The 23,284-nt window shown below is 41.5% G+C and overlaps 1 protein-coding gene across 3 annotated transcripts; it reads left to right on the forward strand.

Moving 5' to 3' along the window:
• Positions 1-6,967: 6,967 nt before the first annotated feature.
• On the forward strand, positions 6,968-23,284 carry CCDC112 (coiled-coil domain containing 112). 3 transcript variants are annotated; one of them, XM_081880500.1, is made up of 11 exons: positions 6,968-8,437; positions 8,647-8,760; positions 10,982-11,052; positions 12,050-12,171; positions 13,404-13,493; positions 14,226-14,301; positions 15,210-15,594; positions 19,229-19,651; positions 22,227-22,325; positions 22,936-23,054; positions 23,129-23,284. In XM_081880500.1, the coding sequence occupies exons 1-11, from the start codon at positions 8,387-8,389 to the stop codon at positions 23,157-23,159; spliced, it is 1,581 nt and encodes a 526-aa protein (XP_081736626.1). In that variant the 5' UTR covers positions 6,968-8,386; the 3' UTR covers positions 23,160-23,284. The 3 variants fall into 3 exon arrangements, with proteins under 3 accessions (XP_081736626.1, XP_081736627.1, XP_081736628.1); XM_081880501.1 differs by lacking the exon at positions 8,647-8,760 and having other exon boundaries at positions 6,970-8,437; XM_081880502.1 differs by lacking the exon at positions 6,968-8,437 and having other exon boundaries at positions 8,452-8,776.

A 23,284-nucleotide genomic window follows, 5' to 3' on the forward strand; every position in this document is an offset into this window, starting at 1 on the left:
AAATGTGCTTAGAAACATACTGGAATGGTGGTCCCCAGACTCTGGAACCACCTCCATGAAGTTGTTAGACTGGCTCCCCGCTTATTGTCCTTTTTTGTTCCAACAGGCTTTTCGGAATCAGCTGCTTTTCATGAAAGGGCTGGTCCAATGCTGTTGTTCTTGTAACTATTTGTATGTTTAAAACATATTTTTTTATATGGACATAGTTTTAATTCTATTTATGTTTAATTGTTTTTAATTATTATTTTTTCTATGTTTTTAGTGATTCGTGTTTTTATCTGTAAGCTGCTTTGGGTCCTGTCAGGGAAAAGGTGGGGAATAAATTATTCTTCTTCCTCTTCCTCTTTTCTTCTTCTTCCTCTTCCTCTTCCTCTCTTCTTCTTCTTCTTCTTCTTCTTCTTCTTCTTCTTCTTCTTCTTCTTCTTCTTCATGGTTTGACAGTGAATAAACCTCCCTGTCCCTGCATTACCTGTCCCTGCCTCATTTCCTTCACTATCCTCTCCACTGATCACACAGCCCAGTCTCATGCAGCACTCATAAGTAAGTCCTACTACGTATGAGGCTTACTCCCAGGTAAATAACTGCAGCCTAATGTGCTTATAAGAAATCGGTCTATTCAGGTTAAAAAAAAACCAAAGGTAGAATTTGGTCAAACAGAAGGAGAAACTTCTACACAGTAAGAACAGTCTGGCAATGGAACCCAAGGAAGTTGGTTCTTGCCATTGCTAGAGTTTGGATATCCATGCTCTAAACCAGTGTTTCCCAAACCTGGGTCTCCAACTGTTTTTGGACTACAACTCCCATCATCCCTGACCACTGGTCCTGGTAGTTAGGGATGATGGGAGTTGTAGTACAAAAAAAAACACAAACAGCTGAAGACCCAAGTTTGGGAAACACTGCTCTAAAGGATGCTCTAGCTTTGGGTTCCCTGCACTGAGAAGGAGATTGGACCAGACAGTCCCTCTAATTCAGTATTATAAATATAGTTAGTTAGTTAGCTAGCTAGTTGGGAAAGTATTGCTACACATAGGTTTGTGTTTTTTGGGTAATGTTTTGTTGGAATTTAGACATTTGGTGCCATCAGGACAACGCGAAGAATCACCTTTCAAAGATAGCTGGAACTGTTTGTGGCAAGGCTATTTTTGATGCTGAAGACAACCTTAGCCTGCCCCCTTTCTTTTGTAAGTAGAATTATTTTCCTGACTGAATGTCTTTTTTTCTTTCTGAAAAGCTATGCAGGAAACCAGTCACCTCCATCTTCCTTCCTTCTTCCCTTCCTCTTTTCTTTCTTTCTTTCTTTCTTTCTTTCTTTCTTTCTTTCTTTCTTTATCAGTTTTAAAAGCTCAGAGCTGCTTACAGTTAAATTTATTACAGCTCCTTTCAAAAGACACTGGAAATTGTGTAGATGCAAGAGAAACAGGGGCTGTTAGTGCTGCTGTTGTGAATCTTTGAAAAGGCACACTTCCTTTTGCCACCAGAGTAAAGAAATGTTTTTCTTTGCCGAGATATTTGATGCTGTGCAAAAATAAGATGAGAAATCCTCAGAGGTTCAAAACAATCACAGAACAAAAAGCATTTCATCCTTTCCACAGAGATGCACTTGGTGGTTCTCGCCCCGCTGCCTTCATCGTAGCCACACCTGGCTGAGTCGCCTGGGTGAACCCTTTCTGTCCGGACAGCCCCCCATCCGTGGCTGTCTCAATCGCTGGCAGAATCCGTCAGTGGGCATTTCTTGAACTTCTTCCAGCAAAGAAGTTCTTTGACGCCAAGTCTCCGCCTACTCTCCCTGCGTGGAAGTCTTCTGTGCAGGGAGGGTGTGGGCAGTGGAGGACCCGTGCTCTCCCCGCTGGTCTCCGGCGAGGAGTCATGGAGCCTCCTCACCGATTCCCCCACCTGCCCCCCTTCTCCACTGGTGCTACGCTGATTTCCTTCCCCCGCAGATGGGCTGCCTCTCTCCCTCCTGGGACGCTCTCCAGCATCCCTCTGGAGCCCTCCCTCCTCCTCTGGCTCTGATGGCTGTTCCCTGACACTGTAGTTGAGCTTGGTAGAAGCAAGCATTTGAACTGTAGGTAGCATAGTTTTTGAAGCAAAGACACATTTCCCTTTCTTGTTCTTGTTTTTTAAATTTATTTTTTTAAAATAAAAAATTAAATTGCTGGGAAAGCGAGAAGTAATACATAAGCCAGTAATACATAACATCTCCAGGTGGGAGTGGGGATGATGGCTGTCTGAAACCCTGGAGAGCCACTTCCAGCCAGTGTGGAAAACACAGAACTAAGTGGATCAACTGTGTGATTCAGTTGTAAGGTTGTGTACACACTATACCTTTAAGGCACTTTCGAGGCACATTCTTTCCCTCAAAGAATTCTGGGAACTGTAGTTCATCCCTCAGAGAATTAGAATTCCTAGCAGCCCTTAATGAACTCCAGTGCCCAGAATCCTTTGAGGGGAATAATGTGATCTCAACGTGCTTTAAAGTTATAGTGTATACAGAGCCTAGCTTCCCATATTCCTCCAAAAGAGCAAGCTCCCATGTTGGGGAAAGTTCCGCTGGATGCTTTGACTTCCATTCCACTCCAGATTCTAGTAAGTTCACCCTGCACTGGCAAATCACTGCAGCAATTATCATATGAGTTGGATCGGATGTGGGAACAGGTCAGATTAATAAATCATAGGCACAGGCTATGAGCTTCAAGTGGAATAATAATAATAATAATAATAATAATAATAATAATAATAATATATTATTATTATTATTTATACCCCGATCATCTGGATGGGTTTCCCCAGCCACTCTGGGCGGCTTCCAGCAAAATATTAAAATACAATAGTTCATCAAATATTAAAAGCTTCCCTAAACAGGGCTGCTTTCAGATGTCTTCTAAAAGTCAGATTGCATCCTTTTGAAAGAGTGCTAGGACTAAATGGCAAATTGAGCATTTGGATCAGTCATCCCTGACTATTGCCCTACAGCTCTTATGAACTACAATTCCCATAAACCCTAGCCACTGGGCAATCTGATCAGGGTTGATGGGAATTGCAGTCCAAAACAAGAGGAAGGCACCAGGTTGAAGGAGGCTAAGCTAGATGCATTCCCATTGTAAAAAGTGTAATAAAAAACTGTTACGCAAAACAACTACTTTCAAAGAGGGTTTTAAAGAATAAAATAAAAATATTTTCCAGATGATTCTGTTCCAAGGAGTTAGACACAGATTAGATAAAAGAGGGAGAGAGCTAAAAGCCACCAATTTAAAAAGGAGTGTTAAAGAAATGTAATAATACACCCCATGTGTCACCCCGCCTGAGAAACAGTTTCTACGCTAATGCAATTCTGGTTCTAAACGCAGCATAAGGGGTCTCTGTAGTATAGTGTATTTTAAAATGGGGTTTTTAGGGGTTTTTGAATGTTTTATGTAATTTTGTAGTAGTTTTATGTAGTTTTTATGTAGTTTTATGCAGTTTTGTGGTAGTTTTATGTAGTTTTTATGTAGTTTTATGTAGTTTTTCAATTTCATTGTTCTGCAAGGGACAACGACAATAAAGATATCGTAATCGTAATCGTATGTGTATTTGTAAACATAGATGTCCTCCTTTATTTTCCTTGGACATCATACACAATATCTAGAGGGTAATCTGTTTAGGTGCCTGAAAGGAATATCGATAGAGGAATCAAAGGGTTGAAGGAATAAAATTGTATTAGACTCAAGATGGTAAGATAGAATCAACTATGTTTCTGTTAAAGACATTTGCCGGTGAATGAATAGATATAATTAATTGCACATCTTGTAAGGCCCACTGTGTAACTAAGAAAGCTCTTTCATGCACATCTGTTTAAATGACTATCCTGGTAAGGAAATATCTTTCCACTGAAAGCCTCCATCACAGTTCTGCTAATGACTTTCTGGTTAGTTTAGGCTGATAAATGTGTCGTTAAGTTATCTACATGGGATTGAATCCAGACATCTTTCTGCCATCTTCCATGCATACTATTGTCACTCATGGAGAAAGTATATCTATCTAGAAAGAGATTGACTCTGTGTTCACAGTCCATCCTCTCCCTTCTGATGACTGATTTGGACTGGCAGAAAGCATCATTGTACCTATGTGGCTTATGGATGTCGTATGCACTGAATTTATAGGCTCACAAAACCCTGCACCCAGAGCAAATTATTCAGTATGTAAGGAAATGTGATGCTTTGCTCAGATAGGACATTAAGTTTAGTGTCCTGGTCAAAGAAAGTAATAGTTCTGCTCTATTCCTCCTTGGTCAGACCATACCCGGGGTATTGTGTCCAATTCTGGGCACCACAATTTAAGGATAATAGACAAGCTGGAAAATGTGCAGAGAAGGGCAGCCAAGATGATCAAGGGTCTGGAAACCAAGCCTTATGAGGAACAGTTGAGGGAGTTGGGTATGTTTAGCCAGGAAAAGAGGAGACTGAGAGGAGGTAGGATAACCATCTTCAGATATCTAAAGGGCTGTCACATGGAAGATGGAGCAAGCTTGTTTTCTCCTGCTCTGGAGGGGAGGACCTGAACCAATGACTACAAGTTATAAGAAAGAAGATTCTGACTAAACATCAGGAAGAACTTTCAGATGGATAGAGCTGTTTGACCATGGAATGGACCCCCTCGGAAGGTGGTGGGCTCTCCTTCCTTATGTTTTTAAGCAGAGGTTGGGTGGCCATCTGTCATGGATGTATTAGCTTAAATTCCTACATTGCAGGGGGTTGGACTAGATGACCCTTAAGGTCCCTTCCTTGAGAAGGGGGAGCAGTTGGTTCCCCTGCAACTTGCATGTACAAAATGATAATTTGTCTGATGGCTAAATTTGCCCATGAGTATTTAATGAAGGGGTGAACAAAAGCAGAAAAGAAAGTAAAGGATGTTGGGGAGGAGGAAAGAAGCATAACTGGCAAGATAATTGTTTGAAGCATCACTTAAAATTATCACCAATGTGACAATTTGCACCTACATCCTTATCTGACCAATACTACTATAAAGTGGTTTATAAGTGTCCTCATAAGATGTCCATAAAAGGATTTTGTCTAGTCACCTAGGCAACTTCAGCTGCCATCCTGTACACATTTACCTGTGAGTAAGTCCCATTGAACTCACCGAATTTTACTTTTGAGTAGACATGTACTGTATAGATTTCACTGTAAACCTTAGTAATTGTGTATGTTTTGCTTTCATGTAATTGTTTTTGGTACAATTGGAGATTTATTTCCTTTTTAACATGGTGAGATTATGAAAAAGTTTGCAAATCCCTGCAACAACAGTAACCTGAGAACAGAATGGTTGGTGATGACTCAATAAAAAAGCAAAGCAAAATCTGCATCAGAGGGCACAACATGTTCCCCTGGCATTACAGCATTGCAACTTGAGACAAAGAATTAAACAACCCTGCAGTGGAAGAACAAAGAGATATTTTCAACCTACTCCATGAAGTAATCAATAAGAACAATTCTCTTTAATGTGCTTTGATGACTATTTTCAGGCTTTAGAATTCTTCCCACTACTTGCTAATCCCTATTCAAAGTAAAATACATTTTAAAAAACTCATCAACACAAAAGAATCCAGCATAATTGCAGCCACACAAACAAAAAAGGAAAAATACAGCAGGAAGGCGCTCTGAAAACACTTTATTAGACAATAAAATGTCATCAGAATAGACCATTTTGTTTTGCACCTATGAATATTTTTTGTGTCCTGCAGCTGGAAAAAACACCAGTCTGTAAAGTGATTTTCATCATGTAGTGTCTCTCTTTGATATCTGCTGCAGAAAGTTTGGTTGATGATGCTTTTCTAGTTTGATTTTAATCCATGTATATGAAGAAAACACAGCAGGAAGATTTGTCCCCTTCTCCTCCTTTTTTATCACTGTTCTCTGGCCTCTGTGCCCTGTGCACCTTCATATTAATGATGCTGGGGACTCAGTACAGCAAATTAGGTGAAACACAACACGTTAATTACAGGCTGTTCTTTTTCATAAACAAAAGTACATTGGGCTAGTCATTCCATTGACCTTCTGACAACATTGTGTGACCAAGATGTAGCCAGCAGATGTGCAAAGACATTTCCATTCACTTTCCTTTTCAAATAGTTGAGTATCAGCCACAGATTCCAGTAATACAAAGAAGTGCAGAGAATCTGGAGCTTGTTTGTGTTTCAGGCCCATGTTAGTGTGGATGATTTTGCAGCCAAAACATAACTAGCAAGCCCAGCATTAGTTAATGTACTGTATGAAAGGGGTCCATGGAGCTGTATTTGCGAAAAGGCTGACAGACCATGGAAAAGTACCGTAATTGGTAGAGTCCTATGAGGGAGGAAGTAAAAGTTTGTTTTCTTCCTCTTCTCACTCTCTTCTCTTTGAATCATTGTAGCTGATTAAATGTGAACATGAAATAACTCCTGAACAAGTGAATGCAGAAAGTGTTGGTGGTAGGGGAAAAATATTGGTATAAAGGTGAATTCCCTAGATGCCAAGATCCAGGTTTGGGGTGGGGGCAAGTACTCTTTGGTGAGAGAAGGTGAGAGAACAGAAGCAGAGATTCAAAATTACATAATATGCAACAAAGTAAATAAGGAAACATAGGCTGTGAGACATTTAAATATACCCTTGTGAGTTCCAAAATTTCCGCTTCCCTTACTGCAGACAGAGTTTACTTATAAACTCTCCAAGGTCAGATTCATGTGCTTTTCCATACAGCATTCAGAAAAAGTTGCACAGACGCCTTCACTGTAATCTTTTTGGTGTCTACTAAAAACATTATTGTTTAGACAAGCTGGATGCTTAGAAAGCAGAGGTAAATTTTAAGGTTTTAAAGTAGAGCTGTGAATTTTTCTCAGTATTATTGATTTATCTTTTTGTAAACCGCTTTGAGGTACTTTTTTTTTACAATCAAGTGGTGTATAAATTTTATAAAATAAATAAAAGTCTTTTGACATTTAAAAGTGAAGGTAATTGAGAGGTGCAGGTTCAGTCACCGATCTATCTGTTTACAGAGTTAGACTGTAAATTATTTCTGTTATGGTTCATGGTTCTTGGAAAAGATTTAAGAAGCTTGATGCAGAATACCCAATTCTATACCGTAGATTCATCTGCAACCACCTGCTGTCTCAAGACAAACATAGAAACGCAGCAAAGGGGGAAGGAAAAATTAATGCTGCCAAGCAATGACAGCCAGTCTAAATTTTAGCAGCAGAATTTCCAGGTCAAGGGACGCAGCTTTGAAAAAGTACTGAGTAGCCAGAAGAAGTATGTGTCACATCCACTCCTTTAGGGGTAATGTCTGCAGTTATGACTATTCTTCTAAGGGAATGTTCACATTATAGTACCAGCTTAGAGATCAGTGAAGTTTTTAATCCGTGGATTCCACAGTGATTTCCTCCCAGCTCTTCGCATCATCGTGGCTTCATTAGTGCCAGATTCATTTCTGTTTGTGTTCACGCCAGGGCATACCTGCCAGGTGCCCCAGAAAAAAACAGGACACCCAGTTTTTCCCCTGTGTGAGATTGTGGTGGTCATTTTGGGTGCTGCACTCTCGCCCCCCAAAAAGTGCTTTATTTGGAGCGAGAGTGAGGTGCGGGTCATGCGACTCACCAGGGAGCGCATGCCAGTATTGGGCCTGAAAAAGTTGCATGGTATGCTGGGTGTTGGGGGTGGGAGGGATGTCTTTACCACATGAATGCTCAGTGCATATTCTGCAAAGGGCTAACCCACACTTTCTCTTTTTCCCACTGTCCCCCCCCAAAAAAACCGCTCTTTAGTGTGAAGGGGGCAGGTTAGGTGCGGAGCAAGGGGGAAACCGCTTGGACCTGTGTCTAGAATTGCCAAATAATAAGTGCAATCCTAAATATGTGTATTCTAAAGTCTGCTTTGGGATAGATGACCCTTTCAGCTGTGCGATTTTGATTTTGTACTGGGCGCTGCTGTGGCCCTCACAGTGCCATGAAACGCTGTTGTCCGATACAGATGTGTCAAAATCCTGGCAACCTTGAAATTGCCACCCATGAGAGCATGTTCCTGTTTTTCAAATTTGTTTTTAGATGTCCCTAGTGTTGTTAAATATGCTTTTTTAACTGCTTTGTTTGGCTGTTTGCCGCCTTGGGCTTCTTTGAGGGCGGGACAGAAACGTAAGAAGGGAATAAATGAAATGCGGGGTTTTCTCCATCGATTCCTATGCGGAGGCAACCACGGCGGCAGCAACGAAAGGAAACTGCCACTGAAGGCAAAACTGGCGCTCGAGCTTCTTCTAGGCGGGAAGAGCGCTGCTTAGCCCCGCCCCATTGTGACGTCGTCGAGTCACGGGCCTCACGTCGTCCATAGGCAACGGCGATACGTCGCCAATGCAGCCCCACGCTGTTTGAGGGCTGGTAACAATGGCCGCCCTAGCAACGGCAGCGCTAGCGACGGTAACCAGGAGCAACCAGGTAAATACTCCCCATCACCCTCCAACTGTATCGAGCTTCGTCTCTGTGGGCTTCTGAGTGAGGTCCTGCTTGTGGCCGCGGGAGGAAAGGCAGAGACCGAGGGTTACACGGGACTTCGCTGGTTTCATACACGTGTCTGAAAACTACCACCCTTGCTCCCTATGCCGTCAGAGCCTCCATTAACGCGTCTATTCTTCCCGCAAATACAGGGATCCGGTACCGTCAGGACCGGCTCCGCCATGGCGCAGCGGGGATCGGGACCCTGGGAAGGCGGCGGATCCGCAACCGCCCAGCTTATGGGCCTTGTTCGCAGGAACTATTCTGTGCGTGAAAGTTCTGGTGTGCTCTGAGTTTGCCCCAAATGCCACAGTAAAGGAATGAATCTTGCTCTGTAGGGATCTTGGAGATATATACAGTGGTACCTCAGGCTAAGTACTTAATTCGTTCCGGAGGTCCGTACTTAACCTGAAACTGTTTTTAAGATGAAGCATCACTTTAGCTAATGGGGCCTCCTGCTGCCGCTCCGCCGCCGCTGCGCAATTTCTGTTCTCATCCTGAAGCAAAGTTCTTAACCTGAGGTACTATTTCTGGGTTAGCAGAGTATGTAACCTGAAGCGTATGTAACCCGAGGTACCACTGTATTGCAATGAGATATTGCGTTAGAATGTTTTAATGTGACATTTAAATTCCTTTATTTGATTTGCCATTAAAGTGGTACCTCGGGTTCAAATTCAAATTCAAATTCAAATTCAAAATTTATTTACGGCTATTAGCCCATAAAATATGTACAAACATAAAAGCACGGAAGCATAAAAACCAATACATCTAGCAACAGGAGGGGAACACCACGATGCAAGGGTGGGTCATTGAGCAGTGACAAATAACAGCTTGGGGCCCGGAAAGATCCAAGGGACGGTTCACAGAAAAAGGAGAACTGGAGACGAGATCCGTCGTGCACTCTCATCATAACTGTCCGATTAGTTTTTGTTGTTGTTGTTGTTGTTTGGTGGTTTTTGTGTGTGAGATAACCGCATTCAGGAATCTCGCCACCTGCAGAGTTACAGAAGGATCTGTATCCTGCAAAAGCAGTGCGGCATGTGACTCAACAGGCCTGCCAACCAAGCGCAGTAAAGCAGGACCCAGGAATTTAGTCCTGGCTATGCTATGTAAGGGACAGTTGAACATTATATGTGGAAGAGATTCAACTGTTTTCCCGTCACACTCGCATAGCGGAGACACCAAACCCTTGGAAAATCTGTGGCTCAGCAGGTTCGATGGAAAAACATTGAACCTTGCACGAATAAATGCAAGTCGGTGTGGTACAGATGAAAGAGATGACATGTATGATGGAAGGCCAAGTGGTGGGGTTATTCCGTGATACCTGGGGGAGCAGACACCCCCACCCCTGGAGAGGTTGTGTTGATTTTCAATGTCTGCTAATCTTTGCTCGATAAGGCTTTTGGCTGAGCGTAGGTTCATCTTTAAGGAGTCCGCTGGGGAAATTCCGATGCGGTACCTCGGGTTACATACGCTTCAGGTTACAGACTCGGCTAACGCAGAAATAGTGCTTCAGGTTAAGAACTTTGCTTCAGGATGAGAACAGAAATCTTGTGGCGGCAGTGGGAGGCCCCATTAGCTAAAGTGGTGTCCTAGGTTAAGAACAGTTTCAGCTTAAGTACGGACCTCCAGAACGAATTAAGTACTTAACCTGAGGTACCACTGTAGTGGTTTAATTCAACTGACTAAGATTCAGGTGAAAAATGACTGAATCAAGCATTCATCTTTTATTTTTTACGCACCCTTGGCGCTGTGGGTTAAACCACTGAGCCTAGGGCTTGCCAATCAGAAGGTCGGCGGTTTGAATCCCCGTGATGGGGTGAGCTCCCGTTGCTCGGTTCCTGCTCCTGCCAACCTAGCAGTTCGAAAGCACGTCAAAGTGCAAGTAGATAAATAGGTACCGCTCTGGTGGGAAGTTAAACGGCGTTTCCGTGCGCTGCTCTGGTTCGCCAGAAGTGGCTTAGTCATGCTGGCCACGTGACCCGGAAGCTGTACGCTGACTCCCTTGGCCAATAAAGTGAGATGAGCTCCGCAAACCCAGAGTCGGCCATGACTGGACCTAATGGTCAGGGGTCCCTTTACCTGTACCTTAAGATTCAGGTGAAAGATGACTCAATCAGGCATTCATCTTTTATTTTTTAAGTACCCTTTAAATAATAATTAAAAAAACCCCCACAGTTTTTCTGTAGTGGTTAAGAGCAGTAGTCTCATAATCTGATGAACCGGGTTCGATTCCCTGCTCCACATGCAGCTGCTGGGGGACCTTGTGCTAGTCACACTTCTCTGAAGTCTCTCAGCCTCACTCACCTCACAGAGTGTTTGTTGTGGGGGAGGAAGGGAAAGGAGAATGTTAGCCGCTTTGAGACTCCTTCGGGTAGTGATAAAGCGGGATATCAAATCCAAACTCCTCTTATTCTCCTCCTCCTCATGTTTTGGGTAAAATCACGGTTCTTTCAGTAATTCATTTGCTTTTCAACAAAATTTCAGAACTGCAAGATGAAAGCTGATCAGCCTAAGAAAGCTGAATTTCTAAGAGAAGGGGACAAACTAAATAAAGAGTAAGTGTATATCTTCTATTGTTGTAGGAAACATAGTTTAAAATTACAAAGAAACAGTTATTTTTGTCAGAAATTATAACAGGATAGTGACTTGGAACTCATATAGTTCAATATTCTTGGTTATAATAGATGGTTATAATAATCTTTAAAGGAAGTATAATCTTTGTTCAGCTTTAAAAAGGAGACTTTTGGATCATTTTGATGACCCCACCCATAGAGTTCATATATTACAAACATGTGCAGCCCAATCCTAAGCATGTTTACCCAGAAATAAGCCCTACTGTATAACACACTAGTAAATGTGCATAGGATTGTAGCTATTAGCAAAGCCCAATCAAATAAGAAAAAGTTATTAAATCATAACATTTCCACTCAGTATGATTAGTTTAAAAGGAGCAAAATTTCTCCTTTATTATGTGACTGTTGAATTTTATATTACAATAGACTTGTCCCTAAGATAACCATTATGAAATTTGATTTGTAGTAAGGCTTTGATCAAAATCCAATTTATTATTAATTAGCATTCCTAAAGACATATGAGGACTACATTGGAGAGTATTGCCTTTGTGGTACTTACATGTTTTACGCAGCAGGGCATTTGGCTTGAGTGGCATTTTAATCAGGAAAAAGTGGCAGGATATGTGTATACAATGCAGATCTCTTGGTCATGCCTAGTTTGCCCTTAAATGAGGTGTGTTTTTATGGAAATTGTAATTTTATATTTTTCTGAAAGTGATGTGGTTTAAGACTATTTCTTGATTCATTTTTTACTTATTACTAGAATAATTTACAGGCTCAAACTATAGACTAATTAAAATTATTTATTGTATTTGCTTTGCTTGGGTGAATGCATTTTAACTGAAAAATACGAGTAGTGTATTTTTTTGTATTGCATGGAGACCTAACTGGTCAAAACGTTTTATTTTTGATTTAATTGGTACCAATGTATATTCTGTTATTTGTCAAATATGCATTTTAAACCAAACTTTGTCCCTAGACTTCTGAGCATTGAAAGGGATAAAAATATGCTTCTCTTCAACAAGAAGAGTGACTTCAGGAGGGAATATAACATATTGGAAGAACTGGAACATCAACTGACTAAGAACCGGAAAGCAGAAAGTAAAATATTGTTATATATATATGTATGTGTGTGTGTGTGTGTATTCATTTACCAGTTTGATTAAAAAAAGCATTTCCTGCTACATTTTATGTCCCACAAACACCACAAAAGGTAAAGGTAGCTGTGTTGGCCCATTCCTAAAATCTATATTAGGGCAATACCTTTATTAGGCTAAAGTCTCACAAAATAGTGTGCAAGCTTCAAGTTCTCCAGAATGGTAAGCAAAACAATGAACTGAGAGAGGAAAATGCTGGGTGGTAAAGTCACGAGTTTGAATCTTGTAGGAACCTTAAGATGAAGCTTGGGAGAGGGTAGCACGTGTGCGAATAAGGCTCTGTAGTATTGTAACTGCTCATTTTATTTAAATGATAATGTCAGTTACAATGAACAAAAATGAAAATGATTTTTTAAACTTGCATTTTCACAGTGTGTATAAAGTATTTTTGCCCAAGTTTTTCTTTAAGAATAAAATATCCCCCCCCCACTTTAAAAACACGTATGTGCACATGTTACAACATCAAAATTCCCAAATGCAGCACCTTCTTAAGATCATTTTTGGAAGTACCGTACTTCCTATTAGGTGCCATGGGAGATTTACTAGAATCAGCAGTTGCTCCACTCACAGATTGTGTTCTTAAGCTTCCAGTGAGTTAGAAGAAATACTTTCTGCTCACACACTTGCAGAGGAGGTGCAGGTTGGATCTCACTTATAATTTAACACTCTGGTTGTGTAAAAGTTGTTGCTACAAATTGAGAATTTACTAATAAGTGTATGTATAAAGAGGCATGCTAACAGATGCCTGCATACTTTCTTGAAAGTAATCCTGTTGAACATGGAGGCACATTTGAGTAAATACGCATAGGATAGCCTGTATGACGGATAACATAACAACAACATTCTGCAGAAGATGTCCCATTCTCTGTGTATTTTGGTTATATGAAACTATCATTAACACCCAGATCCTAAATACACTGTTCATTATCCAGATCTCCTTGAGCTTTCAGATGTGCTCATATTGCTCCTGGATGAAGGGTTTTCTATTTTCACTTAAATGGAAGGGCACTTCTGCCAGCTTGTCCTTCTTATTCATGAACTGGAATACCTGCGCCCTTAAGGAATTGTTGAATTGGGGCAGCAAACATTATACTGATTTCTGTAGAATTTCCATAGAATGGACTGGAGATGTTTTAAAATGAAGGTGTAAGGTTATTTTTTTGCTTACTTTCACAGAAACTAATATCCAACAAAAACTGGGCAGAATTTATAACAATGTTAAAGGACTCCAGCGACAATTAAAACATATGAAGCCAACCCCAGAATGTAAGTCTTACTACTAATGTTTTTGCTTGGAAAAAGAAAATCATTATAATTTGCCTTATATTTGCCTTATATTACTATAATCCTTATAATTGTGTTGCAGATTGACACTTTCCCTGTGTTTTAGCTCTGAAAGGGTTTTCATTGTGCACTTGGCTGATATTGGATTAAACTGAACACAGTTGCAGCCCAGTTTACAAAGTCTGCAGCCCTCTGCTCACATACTAGAGACTTAATCTAACGGAAGTCAGTGAGACTTATTTCTGAGGAAACCTTCATTATATCATTCTGAAGGTCTCTTCTGTGTTAGCCTGCAACGTATAAGAGCAGGGATCTGCCAAACTGCTGTTATTCAATGAATGTTAATTCTGCTTTAGCTGTGATAGGTGGAAGTGTCATTTCGTTATGTGATCAAGCTCACTTGTTTGTGTGGTAATGATAATAATAATAATAATAATAATAATAATAATAATAATAATAATATATTGTACCCCACCCATCTTACTAGAACTGGATTATTATAGATCTATTCCTGACATAAATTCACTAGGTGGCTGTTGAAGGATATTTGGAACTGTAGATGATGTTTGCATTAGCAGAAATGTCCTGGTTTTATCTCATTTCCCTTTTCTTTAAATTTGGTTATTTTACAATGTGTTAGTATTTTTAAAGCATCTGGTGTGAGCAAACCTCTCTATCTTAATATATAAACAGAACTTTCTCTCTATTTTGTAGTTGTTGAGAGACTCAGAGAAATGATGGAAGACGCTGAAATGTCAATAAATGCTTTTAAAGAAGAACAGCGACAAAAGTATTTTATTTTTATTTAAAGCATTAATATCCTGACTGTTTTTGATAGAGCTAAGGTGGTTAATAGCAAAGTTAAATCAACATAACAACACTAGAAGCAAAACAGAGAATAAAAAGTAACTACTAAGTTTCTAGCAGTTAAAAGTTATTCAGTTTAACATTTATGGGTTGAAATCCGGTCCTTAAAAGGAAGGTTTTAGCAATTTAAGCCTTTTTAAAATGGTTTTAGCAAGCCACTTAAAAAGGGGCATGGTGTAAGTCCTTTTGGAGAGAGTTCCAGATTCTGGGCACAGCTACCATGAAAGCCCTCTTATCTTGTACATCATATGCTCTGGTTTTAAATCTGATAGTTGTTATACTAGAAGAGCCTTTCCCAACCTGGTGCCCTTTAGATGTTTTTGACTACATTTCTTATCAGCCTCAGCCAGCATGGCTAATGATGAAGTATTATGAGAACTTTACTCAAGAAGAGGCATAGGCAAACTCCAGCCCTCCAGACGTTTGGGACTACAATTCCCATCATCCCTAGCTAACAGGACCAGTGGTCAGGGATGACAGTATTTCCCAATTTTCAGGAATGCATGCCGCCCTACATCTACATAGACAAGAGAGTGTTTATATGACCTTTTGGCATAAATACTGTCTGAAAACTTACTATTCCAACGTTTTGCTGCCCCTGTCAGGCTCCAGTTGTTGAACACATCCAATAATGTAGGCATCCTCATTTTTGACTTTGATCAGCTTGCCTTCCAAAACTACTTTTACAAATCTACTCAGTTTCAAACATACTTTTCCAGGCAAGCATGGTTGGTACTAGTCACATAGTTATCCAGATCTTACTGTCTTTAGGATTGTTGGATAGTTATTTTGCTCATTGTTAATGGTTTGTTAATTATGCTTTTATTTAAGATATGAGGAGCTTCTGAGAGAGGAGAAGACAGCTACTAATGAGATTAATGCATTGGAGAAAAAAATTGAGCTCTGGGCATTAGGTACTTCAGCAACAGGAAATACGCTTAAACAAGGCATGCTTGTAGTGGATAAAAAGAGACAAAATCACCTGCCTCCTGGAGTAGTTGAGCTTGATAAATTCCTTCAACAGACAGGGGGCAAGCAAGGAGGTTGGGATGTATATGATCACCAAGAATTTTTGAAATTGTGGACAAAACATAAAGGAAAACCATCGTATGTTGATGAAGTCCTTGATCATCTTCCTGACAGAACAAGGGAGGATATTCTGCAGCATGAGAAATGGTATCAAGAATTTCTGATTTTAGAAGCACAAAAAAAGGAGGTGAGATAATGTTGCTAATTAGCATTTGCCATTTTAATAACTTTGTGTCAAAAACAATGGGACAGTTCACCCTCTTTTCTTCATCCCTAGCTCTGCTGCTATGGCTTTCTTTTCCTTTGCTGGTAAGCAGGACATGCTAAAGGTAAAGGGACCTCTGACCATTAGGTCCAGTCGTGACCGACTCTGGGGTTGCGGCGCTCATCTCGCTTTATTGGCCGAGGGAGCCGGCGTACAGCTTCCGGGTCATGTGGCCAGCGTGACTAAGCCGCTTCTGGTGAACCAGAGCAGCACACAGAAACGCCGTTTACCTTCCCGCCGGAGCGGTACCTATTTATCTACTTGCACTTTAATGTGCTTTCGAACTGCTAGGTTGGCAGGAGCAGGGACCGAGCAACGGGAGCTCACCCCATTGCGGGGATTCGAACCGGCAAACTTCTGATCGGCAAGTCCTAGGCTCTGTGGTTGACATGCTACTTTTTAAATATTCAGTAGGTGGTAGTATTCTGTCATTTTATCCAGGAGAAAACAGTATTGTGCCTTTGAGAGAAAAACGTGTCCTTCATAGGGTTTTGTACAGGGTCACTCCTCCCACCTTGCAAACTTTATTGTTCAATGCCTCGGCTTTGTACTATCAGAGGGCATAACTTTGCAGCCTTAGACACACACTTAGTTGTTTCTCTAATCACCAGCTGTATTGGTATTGACCTGGAGTTTATTCCTTGTTGAGATGTTTTGCCACAGATAGGAAACGTTCTCTGCTCCCTTACACAGTTGTGGCTTCAGTTTATAGGAGTGTTTGCTGTGAGGAGACTCCATATCCTTCTGTATCCTGTGGAGCCATTGAACCTCACCCTGGTTGCAGCTGCTGTTTCTGCTGTTATCCTAGGAGCTGCCTTTTCCGCAGCATTCTTTGTTTCCTATTCTTTTGCCTATTGTAGGGGCTGCTGAGATAGCTGCTGTCACTGTGGCCACCGCTAAGCCACTTCCTAGCTTCTTTTGACTTACCCCACCTTCTGGTTGTGGGTGCCCACTCCATAGCTACCACTACTCTATTTTTCTGTTCTCTCCTTAGCACCCCTTGTCCTCAGCCCCTTCTCTAGAAATTGAATGGAATATGAAAGTTATTATTGCCCTCCACTAACATATCCCCAACATCTGTCTGAGCCAGTCAGATCAGGGATGTGCCACTTCATCCTAGTGGCCACTGACCCTAGTCTTAATTATTTATAAAAACAGATTTTTTTTAAAGAACCCAGCTACTCTGTCAATTAAAAAAATTAAAGATTGCTAAAAATATTTTTTCGTCCAAGGATTACATGCCCAGGTTTTTGGGTAACAAAATTGTAATCCTGATCATTTCCTGAACAGTTTACAAAGTAAGGGTCATTCTGTACATTACTTTCACTGCATAGAGGCTTCAGTACATTGTAGTTTTTAATTTGTGGGGAACAGCTTAGGGTACAGGTGTGGCAGTTTTTGCCATACTAGCACATACCTTTTCTTTCTGGAATTTTGTGCTGGCAAACATAATCTGAAATCTCTTAAATTGCAGTGGAATTTAGGCAATAAGTCTAAGCAGGTAACTTGGGAATAAGTATGTGTGGCGTTCGTATGGAGCCCCCGGTCGTCTCACAGACTATTGACCCGTACACCACTAATCCGCTGCCATCAACCAGGTCCTCCCTGGTAAAATCACTTCAGTCTCAGTCAGCTTTTCAATTAATAAAGAAGAGTGTATTTTATTTCAGACACAAACAAAACTTTTACAGCATTCCAAACATTGTTGCTCTTTACTTTCTTAGTCTTATTTTCCTCTATCTCTTTTACCTCGCCACACTCAAGAACCCACTGCCCTAACTGTCTCTCTATTCCCAACTGCCTTTTCCAACTGCCTTTCCCAACCCACTAAAACCAACCAACTGCCCAGCAACAACTCCCAATGAACTCCCCCCAGAACTCCTCCCAGAACTAGTTTTATGGTCTTGACCCACTGACTCCACCCCCCTGGGTCCTGTCTATGCAACCTATTTAACTATTTCCCCTCCAGCACTCTCATATGTTAACGTCACAGTATGGAGTTACTCATTCTGCCTGAACCTTGTGTTAAAGCCCAACTGTTGCTGCTTCTTTGCAGATTTGAATGAGAAGGGAGTAGTTTGCCATAGAGAAGCTTTAGGCAGGTAGATGAAACTTATTTTTCACACAATATGGGCTTCCCCATAGCTGCCAAGAAAATAGTTGGGTTTTGTGTGTGTGTGTGTGTGTGTGTGTGTGTGTGGAATTGTGATGTTGATTTGAGAACTGGCAACTAAAAGGATTAAATGCCTCCTCCCACCCAAAGTTCTCCCCTGCAAATTGTCCCTGCCTGGCCCAGATTTCCACAGGAAAATCGATGACTAGGCCAGTGGTTTTCAACCAGTGTACCATGGCACCCAGGGGTGCCTTGAATGATGATCAGGGGTGCCACAGGCAACACTGGCCTCTGTCCCTCTCTGTCTCTGCCTCCCAAAGGCTTGCACAGCTGTTTGTTGCAGCAGCCAAGGCCACAATGTGCTCCGCAGGCAAATGGTGCCTCTGGGGCTGTCCAGGGGGTGCTGGTTGCCAGGAGCTGAGGTGGCCTTGGAGTAAGCAAGGAAGCAAGCAGGTAAGGGAGCCCAGCCAGCCAGCCTGTCAGCCCTTGCTGTTGGGAATAGACAGACAGACAAGTCCCAGGTCCTTGTGGGGCAGTGTGAGGAGGCACCTCTCTTTGGGGCAGGAGGGGCAGCTGCAACTGCCCGGAGGACTCACAAGGAGAAGGGAGAGGAGAGGAGGCTGAGAGAGCCCTCCACAAGGGAGGATGAGAGGCTGCCAGCTCTGCAGGCAAGGGGTAACATCACAGGGCTCCTGAGCCCCACATGGGGGGCTGCGCTGCAGAAATAATATAGTCAGTTAAGGGAGCTGTGGACTCAAAAAGGTTGAAAACCTCTGGACTAGGCATTAAAGAAGTTGGGGCAAAACCTGTAATTTGCCTTAAGTTAAATGCCAAAGGCATGAATGAGTCAATGCCAGCTACATTATTGCAGCCCTGTTTAAATCAAGAAGACAACAACAGTGAAGTGGGTTACAGTGGGTTATGGCAAGTGGGTTACAGAAGTGGGTTATGGCAAGGCTTTATACAGACTGGTTAAGTAAATACTACAGTAAGCCCGCAACTTACTCAGGAGTTATGTTCCAGGGATTGCATCTAAAGCCAAAATTACATATAGTCAGAACACATTGAGTTCAGTGGCAGATGGGATTGCCGAAGTCATTTTATTGGAACCCCACCTCCTTTTCACACCTTTAATTTATTTCAAAAATATTTGCAACATAAAGCTGAATATGCACAGGTTAAATGCGCATAAGTTGCAAGCTTCCTATATTGGCATTTGATGCGGAGGGTTCAAAGCATTGTTAAGTGGTTTGTTGAGGAAAATCTCAAGATTTGGTTAAGAAATCACACCTACTTTTTCACTCTACATGAAAAATAGCCAAGTTCCTAGTTGACATGAGTTTCTAATAGTAAGGACTTTGAAATATATTGTTCATTTTTGATAGCCCTCAGAAAGCTGGAACTAATGTGACAATATAATCTGCTTCAATTGGTCTGTTCTAGTCCATTCAAGAATGGAAGAGAAAAAAGCTACAAGAGAGAGAGATAATCTTAGCCCAGAAGAAGCAGCAGCAGCCAGAGGAAGGGCTCACTACAGCTATGCTACAGCATGCAGCCGCCCAGAAGCAAAAAGTTGACGAGGAAAGGAAAAAACGACTGAAAGAACTTGAATTGTGGAAAATGCAAAAAGCAATAGAATATTCCACGAAACAGGCTGCTCAGCTACAAGCAGAGGAACAGAAGGAGAAGAAAAAGCAGAAGGAACGGCAGCGGCAATGTCATATAAAGTTGCTGTTGGAAGACTATAGTAGGCAGAAAAAGGAGGAGGAAGAGCTTTTGAGATTTGAGAAGAAAAAGAGAGAGGAAGCTGAAAGGGAAGAGAAGAGAAGAATTGCTGCAGAAGAAATTCTTAAGTTCCAAGAGCGAGTGAGTATTGATCTCCTGCATATTTACTTCACATTCCTCCTTGTGTAGCAGAACAGAACAAAGATACCAAAATACATGGTATTGAAATGCACGACAAGTTTCTTAGCAATACATGTTGATCTTTACACCTGCCTTTAATTGGTGCTGTCTGTGGTGCAGCAACAAGTCCCATTGCTTACTATTACAGGTTGATCTCTTTGCCCAGGGTGAATAAGAATTGAGACAAACTTGTGAGCATTCAATTGCTGTATAACGCTGGAACCAATACTTGGAGCTGCATGTCTCCTCCTCCTGGAAAAGGGAGGAGGACTAGCTACGTGTGTGGTTTCCAAAGCATACACCCTCCACCTTCAAGGCTGCATGCTGGGCTCCTTCCTCCTCCCCGGGCAGCATTCTTCAAGTGGGCAGAGAGAAAAGCAATGGGTGAGACAATTCCAAAGCTTTGCATTGGAAATATGTGCCCCAATTGGCCCTCTCTCTCTGCAGGAGTGGGAAATGGAGAGAAAGAAATGCAAGTATGCTGTGGCCAGTTTGTTATCCCTACTTTCTCTGTTAAAGAGGTAGTAGTAGTAGTAGAAGAAGAAGAAGAATAAGAAGAAGAAGAAGAAATAGATAGATAGATAGATAGATAGATAGAGGGAGAGATAGATAGATAGATAGATAGATAGATAGATAGATAGATAGATATTATTTATACCCCGCCCATCTGGCTGATAGTGCTGGCTGATAGTTCCCTCTCCCCTTGATGTGCGTTGGAGAAAGAGAATATTTCTGTATTTTATCTCTGAAATGTATTCGCCACCCTTCAGAGAATTGACACTTATTGGGAAGTTACAAAACAGTAAAAGAAAAGTGAGTATTTTTCTCAGGGTAGACAAGAATTGGATTCAGGCAAGGCAAATGTGTATCCTACTCCTGCTGTAGTTTCACTGGCTGAGTCTTGCCCCTTCACTCCTCAAAGAGACTGCTGGTTGGTTGGTTGGTTGGTTGGTTGGTTGGTGTCAGAAAGTTTACACACCATTTGCTTGTAAGTAAGCCTTTAAGTGGTTTACAGAAGTATAAAATAAATAAAATTATCATTAAAAACAGTTGTTTAAAATACTTAAAAGATTGTTAAAATCAACAGTACCTAAAAGAAATAAAACACATGTAACTTCTTCTGCATGTCTGGATAGGCTCACTGAAACAAAAATGTTTTAGCGGCTGCTAAAAAAGAGGGACGCGGGTGGCGCTGTGGGTAAAACCTCAGCGCCTAGGACTTGCCGATCGCATGGTCGGCGGTTCGAATCCCCGCGGCGGGGTGCGCTCCCGTCGTTCGGTCCCAACGCCTGCCAACCTAGCAGTTCGAAAGCACCTCCAGGTGCAAGTAGATAAATAGGGACTGCTTACCAGTGGGAAGGTAAACGGCGTTCCGTGTGCTGCGCTGGCTCGCCAGATGCAGCTTGTCACGCTGGCCATGTGACCCGGAAGTGTCTGCGGACAGCGCTGGCTCCCGGCCTATAAAGTGAGATGAGCGCACAACCCTAGAGTCTGGCAAGACTGGCCCGAACGGGCAGGGGTACCTTTACCTTTACCTTAAAAAGAGTCAGTGAAGATGCCTGCCTGACGTCAGTAGGTACAGAGTTGTAAAGTAGGTGGTGCACTTTGCACAAGAACCAACTGCCCTGCAGCAGGGGAGGAAAAAATGGTTCATAACAGCCACCTCTTCTAATAGCATGTTTTACTCTCTTAATAGTATGTTCTTGTTCTTACTGATCTAATTAATGTAAGCCGCCCTGGGAACCTTGTTGGTTGAAGAGGGAATAGAAATAGTTTTAAGTAAATAAACATTACAAAAACCCAAATATTTTAAGATAAAGGTCACTGCATAAAATAACTAAAACCTCTAAAAGTTGGGGATGTTTAAAAGAGTGGAAAAATAAAAGCTTGTTTGACTAGTGCTAAAATGAGGACAAAGCGGGTGCCAGGCAAGACTTCCTGTGGGGAAAATATTCTGCAGCTCAGATTCCACCCCCAAAAAGGATCCCCTGTCTCTGCCTGCCTTACTTGCAAAGCCTGTGACGTCTGGAAAAGAGTCTCTAGAGTAGATATCATAATGTAGGCAGAGGAATAAAGAGAAATTGATTGAGCAGATACAACCATGCAGATCCCAAAAGATGTGCACCAGCGTGTAGAGTTAAGCCTGGAAGGGAACAGTGACCCATTGAGGTTGTGGAGGAAGCACAGTGCTTAATGGCAGCTTGACATTCATGATCTTCTAGGACTTGGGGAGGGAAGTTTGTATAAATGAAAATAACTCCCTCCCTGTGTCCTCTGGGGAATAAATAGTGCAAAAGTGCTCAGGCAAGGGTATGAAGGATGGGGGGCGGGTGAACTCCCACCCTGATTATTTGTAAGCTTAACTTTGTGTACTAACTTTCACTGAACGTTACTCTCAAAAAGAGTTGGTTGATCTTGCTTATTTAAACACTGTTGCATAAGAAGATGCCTTTGTTTTGCTTGAAAATTAGTACTATTAATTCTAAAGAGATTTTTTCCCCCACTGTATTTTATTCTTTCGCTGTATTTTATTTAGGATTTATCTAAAGTTGTGTTTAAGATTCAAGAAAAACAGGCAAAGGAAGACGAAAAAATAGAAAAAGAAAGAAGATTGAGAGAAAAGTTGAGAGAGAAGGTAATAGGTGAATTTGTCATGCAGCTCATCATAATCCATTTGTTCACACTAACACCCCATTTCACACACCACCCATTCCCTGCTCCCATTGACTCCATTCGCAATTTCCCATCCATACTACCACCACATGCAAATTGCAGCAGCTGAGAGCTGAACTTGGATTAGGACGAGGTATTGGGGACCTTGACACACCTCTTCCAGCAATGATCCTAAACCGTATTAAACCCTTCATACCTGTAGTTTGCATTGCTGAAAAAGGAATGAATGGGACATTTTTGGTAGTATAATCAGGAGGCATTGGTGGTCTGATCTGCTGTAGAGAGTGGAGACCTTTAAGGTTTTGCCTACCTTGATGTCCCTGATCTGACTCAGGGAGGATTCTTCCCTTAGAATTTTTTATTTTTAACTGAAAACCTTAGGAGTTCCCCCTTGAAAATGCTGATTCTTCTCCAGTTCCATTTTTGTTAGAACTCACATTGAATATTTGTTTTAATCACAAAGTGAGTCCAAGGCAAAACAACATCAACGGAGGGCTTGCATTTTGGCTTCTACATAATAACTGTTTGCAGTTGCCTTTTAGGATGATTTTTTAAGTTTTCACTGTCAACAGGTTGGAATGAATGTTCCTCGAGACCCACGTAGGCTGTTGAAGCCTACAAAAGTTTGGGAAGAACGAACAAAAGAGATTGGACCAGAAGGTTCCGGGCCACTTCTGCATATTCCGCACAGGTAAGGAAACAAAAGCTATTTGTATGTTTTAATGTAATTCATCCCAGAATGTTTACCCCTCTTTATTTTTACAGGGCTGTCCCAAGCTGGCGACAAGGACAATAGTTGGATGGTTGCACAGTTTTACTAGAAGATAAGCAAAGCATGTATAAATTTCCTGAATAATTGTTTTACTATTCCTGTTATTGTTTTTGTAAGACTTTATTATGTAATAAATGATGTATGTTTTA

Source organism: Podarcis erhardii, assembly GCF_964252035.2.
Source record: "Podarcis erhardii genome assembly, chromosome: 11".
NCBI lineage: Eukaryota > Metazoa > Chordata > Lepidosauria > Squamata > Lacertidae > Podarcis > Podarcis erhardii.